The following is a 4,466-nucleotide window of genomic DNA, read 5'->3' as shown; positions in this document are numbered from 1 at the left end:
AATGTCAGCTGTGACCCCTTTATGAAGGGGAGGAAAGGGATCACCCCTCTTCCACCCCTACAGTTCCCTTCCTGGTTGCAAGGACTCTACTCCTGCAATTATTTTCCCCTGTTCCTGTAACACCAATTACTCATCTTCTACTGAATTATTTTCAGCAGCACACAGACATGCTCTAGTATCTCTTACCTTGGTGGGATTGTCCCCCAAAACATTTACATATGTGTACCATTTTTCTGATCCTCTTTATAAAGCAAGGCTTAACTAGCTCTTGTCAATGGCATCTCTGACCTGCAACCATCACTTATGGGTTGACAGAGTTGACATGATTGGTTGCTCCCTCCTTGATATTCTTCCTTTCTATGTTTCCATGAGATCAATCTCCTCTTTAAGATTCTATTTTTTTTTTTGAGACCAAGTCTCACTCTGTCGCCCAGGCTGGGGTGCAGTGAGGCGATCTCAGCTCACTGCAACCTCCACCTCCCGGGTTCAAGCAATTCTCCTGCCTCAGCCTCCCGAGTAGTTGGGATTACAGGCACTTGCCACCACACCCTGCTAATTTTTGTATTTTTTTGAGATGGAGTCTCGCTCTGTCGCCCAGGCTGGAGTGCAGTGGCATGATCTCGGCTCACTGCAATCTCCACCTCCTGGGTTCCCACCATTCTCCTGCCTCAGCCTCCTGAGTAGCTGGGACTATAGACGCCCGCCACCACGCCCGGCTAATTTTTCTTTTTTTTTTTTTTAGTAGAGTCGGGGTTTCACCATGTTAGCCAGGATGGTCTCCATCTTCTGACCTCGTGATCTGCCTGCCTCAGCCTCCCAAAGTGCTGGGATTACAGGCGTAAGTCACTACGCCCGGTCTAACTTTTGTATTTTTAGTAGAGATGGGGTTTCATCATGTTGGCCAGGCTGGTCTCGAACTCCTGACCTCAAGTGATCCATTTGCCTTGGCCTACCAAAGTGCTGGGATTACAGGCGTGAGCCACCTCGCCCAGCCGGCTATTTTACATTCTAGAGAACCCCAGGGCTCCGTCTTGCCTACCCTCTCCCGGCTACCCCTTTTCTACGTATACTCCCTAAGTAATACCATTCAGTCCCAAGGCTTTAGCTACCATTTATATGCTAATTTTCCCCAATTTGTATCTCCAGCTCCCAGGGGATTCCCAGGGGCTTCCCAGGGATCTCCTTAACCAAATCCAAAAACTCCTGCTCTTACTCCCAAACCTGCTCTTCTGCAATCTTCCACATCCTTATAATTCCATCCTTCCCATTGCTTGGGTCAAAAAGGTAGCAGTCTTTTCCCTTATACCCCACATCAAATGCATCAGCAAATTCATCTCATCTACCTTCAAAATATATCTGGAACCAGAGCACTTCTCATCACCTTTACTTCTCCCTCCTAATCGAAGCCTCCACCACCACTGCCACAACCTCCTACACTAGTCTGTCTGCGTCTGCCCTTGGTGCCCCCTCCTCTCCAATGCCACATCCTTTGTTCTTTTTTTTGAGACAGTCTTGCTCTGTCAGCCAGGCTGAAGTGCAGTGGCGCAATCTCGGCTTACTGCAACCTCTGCCTCCCGCCTCCCAGTCTCAAGCGATTCTTGTGCCTCAGCCTCCCCAACAGCTGGGATTACAGGCACGCCACCATGCCTGGCTAATTTTTGTATGTTTAGTAGAGACGGGGGTTTCACCATGTTGGCCAGGCTGGTCTCGAACTCCTTACCTCAAGCATCCACCCACCTCAGCCTCTCAAAGTGATGAGATTATAGGCATGGGCCACCAGGCCTGGCCGCCACATCCTTTTTTCAACACAGCACTATTCATCAAATCAGACTGCATCATTCCTCTACCCCAAACCTTCCCATTTCTATCAGAGTAAAAGCTCATGTCCTTCCACAGACCATCAAGGCCCTATGGGATCTGGATCCATGCCCATTACCATCCTGAGGCTTCTCCTGTTCCTCTCACCCTGCATCCCTTTGATACAGCCACACTGGCTCCCCGCTGTTCTCTAACATACAGACAAGCTCCACCTCAGAACCTCTGTACCTGTGTCCCCTACCTGACACAGTCTACCTTATCTCCTTTGGTTCTTAGCAAAACGTCTTCTTCATAGGGCATTCTCTATCCACGCAATTTGACAAACACTTCCTCTCCCCCAGCACTTTCTATGTACTCCCCCCATGCTTTATTTTTCATCAGTGATAACAATCATCCAACAGGCTACATACATACACTTAACAATCATCCAACAGGCTATACATTTTACTTATTTACCGTCTATCTACCAACGTAAGTGCGATAAAGAAAAGGACTTTTGTCTCTTTTGATCACTGCTGAAACCCTAGCACCTTAGAATCCCGCATCTGAGCTGATGCGTAATCGGCGCTCAACAGGCATTTTTGTTAAGGAATCTGTAAAATGATAATTGCCAAAACAAATGCCTCTCCATCTCTATAAACGGTATTACCTGCCTGCTAACCAGTCTCTGGAGCATTCCTGCTCCCTACAATCCGTTTACCACAGTGGCAGAATAATATTAAAATATTTAAATCAGATCATTTATTTACTCAGTTTCCTATCACACTCAGTGAAATTCAAGCTCCTTATTCAAACGCATCTCACGCATCCTTCTCCCCTTCATCCACTAGATCCAGCGTCACTAGACTGTATTTTAATTCTCTTCTCTAAGCCAAACTGGATCCTGCCTGAGGGCCTTTGCGCTGTCTGGAATATTCATTCCCCATCTTTGCACGGTCAGTTATTTTTTGACATTCAGAGGTCGGTCTAAACGTCACCTCCTCAGAAAGGTCTTTATTCAATCCCTAGCCTTTCACTCCTTTTGAACGTCAGCACAACGCTTACCACATACTGACTTTCCTTTCCATCACTTTTGTCCCACCACCTAGTATCTGAGCTCCTTGGGCGCGAGGCGCGACCTGACGGTGCATCCTCCTCGCCCACCGCGGTTGGCTGCCCCCCAGCAGGCGCTCAGCGAGTGTGAACCCAATGCGTTCACTCAGGACTCGCGAGCTGTCGTGGCAGGCACTGCCCTCCCCTCCGCCGGCGAGCATCTCCCCCTCTCCGCGCCCGCCGCCCTCCGTGCTCCCATCCCCCTCGCCTACCTGTCGGCCAACTCCAGCACCTCGTGCACGCTGCCCGTGCTGACGCGGATGCGCCCGGTGTACATGTACTCGATAACGGCTTCCACAGTGTCGGGTTCGGGCCCCGGCTCGGAGCTCCACTTGCGCATCTCCACCCGTCCCGAGCGGGACTCGGAAAACTGGCCCGAGAGCAGGGGCGTGAAGTACTCGGTGGCGGCAGCCAGTACCGAGCGGTGGGCCCGGAACTCGCGGCCTCCAGCCCCGCCGAAGCACAGGGTAATGTCGCAGAAGAGGCCCTGGCGTCGCTGCTCGTTCTGCCGCCAGGACAGCTCTGAACAGTGAGAGCTGCACTCGAAATCCTCGGCTTCTGGGCCCGGATCGCCCCCGCTCGCCTCCATTGCAGAGATCCCTGGCCCAGGCCCGAAGTCCACCGTGCCGCTGCCTCGGACCTCGGCGGCCAGGCCTGCCGAGCCGGCAGCGGCCGTCTCCATGCTCTCCATCTCCAGCACCTGAAGAGATGCAGCCGCGGCCGCCGCCGCCGCCGCCGCCACTGCCGCAGCCGCCATCTTGACGCCACCGCGCCCGGCCTCCGCAGCCTCGGAACTATGCGGCCGTTTGGTGCGACACAGAGGGATTCTGGGATTAAATAGTGCGCGCGGGGCGGAGCCGGGTAGCCCGCGGGCCGCGCATGCGCCGCCTTGCCTCTGGCAGCCCTGCCTGCCCTGGTGAGGTTCGGCTGTAACTGTCGCCCAGTCGGGGTGACTTCGCCCCAGGCCTCCCCACGAGGACGTCGGTGCGAGGATGGCTGGCTCCCTTTCCTTAGTGGGTAGCATGCTCTCTGCAGTCATTTTGTCGAGTAAAAGCCACCTAGACCATCACTTGTTGTTAAAGCCTTGAGTGGCAATACAGGATTTTTATAAGATCTAGCCTCAGCTAGGTGGATGAGGGATGAATGAGTTACTTGTTATCCGTTTTTTTGTTTTTTGTTTTGTTTTGTTTGTTTTTGAGACGGAGTCTCTCTCTGTCGCCCAGGATGGAGTGCAGTGGCGTGCTGCCCGGGTTCAAGCGATTCTCGTGCCTCAGCCTCCCGAGTAGCTGGAACTACAGGCGCCCGCCACCACACCCAGTTAATTTTTTGTGTTTTTAATAGAGACGGGGTTTCACCGTGTTAGTCAGGATGGTCTCTATCTCCTGACCTCATTACAGGCGTGAGCCACCGCGCCCGGCCCCCTAATTTATTTTCTTTTATTTATTTATTTATTTATTTTGAAACGGAGTCTCACTCTGTCTCCTAGGCTGGAGTGCAGTGCCGCCATCTCGACTCACTGCAAGCTCCGCCTCCTGCGTTCACGCCATTCTCCTGCC

At 52.4% G+C, this 4,466-nt stretch overlaps 1 protein-coding gene across 2 annotated transcripts in view; it reads right to left on the bottom strand.

Moving 5' to 3' along the window:
* The window catches only part of KLHL11 (kelch-like family member 11), a 25,616-nt gene extending 21,817 nt beyond the window's left edge, over positions 1 to 3,799 (bottom strand). For both annotated transcript variants that reach the window (XM_011998846.1, XM_011998845.1), the window contains exon 1: positions 3,123 to 3,799. In XM_011998846.1, coding sequence (XP_011854236.1) covers positions 3,123 to 3,667 — 545 coding nt within the window. In that variant the 5' untranslated portion in view covers positions 3,668 to 3,799. The remainder of the gene's footprint in view (positions 1 to 3,122) is intronic.
* Between the last annotated feature and the right edge of the window lie 667 nt (positions 3,800 to 4,466).

This window comes from Mandrillus leucophaeus, unplaced genomic scaffold, assembly GCF_000951045.1.
Source record: "Mandrillus leucophaeus isolate KB7577 unplaced genomic scaffold, Mleu.le_1.0 Scaffold58, whole genome shotgun sequence".
NCBI classification, from domain to species: domain Eukaryota; kingdom Metazoa; phylum Chordata; class Mammalia; order Primates; family Cercopithecidae; genus Mandrillus; species Mandrillus leucophaeus.
Note: the sequence above shows the minus strand (reverse complement) of the source record. Positions and strands in the feature narration are given on the sequence as shown.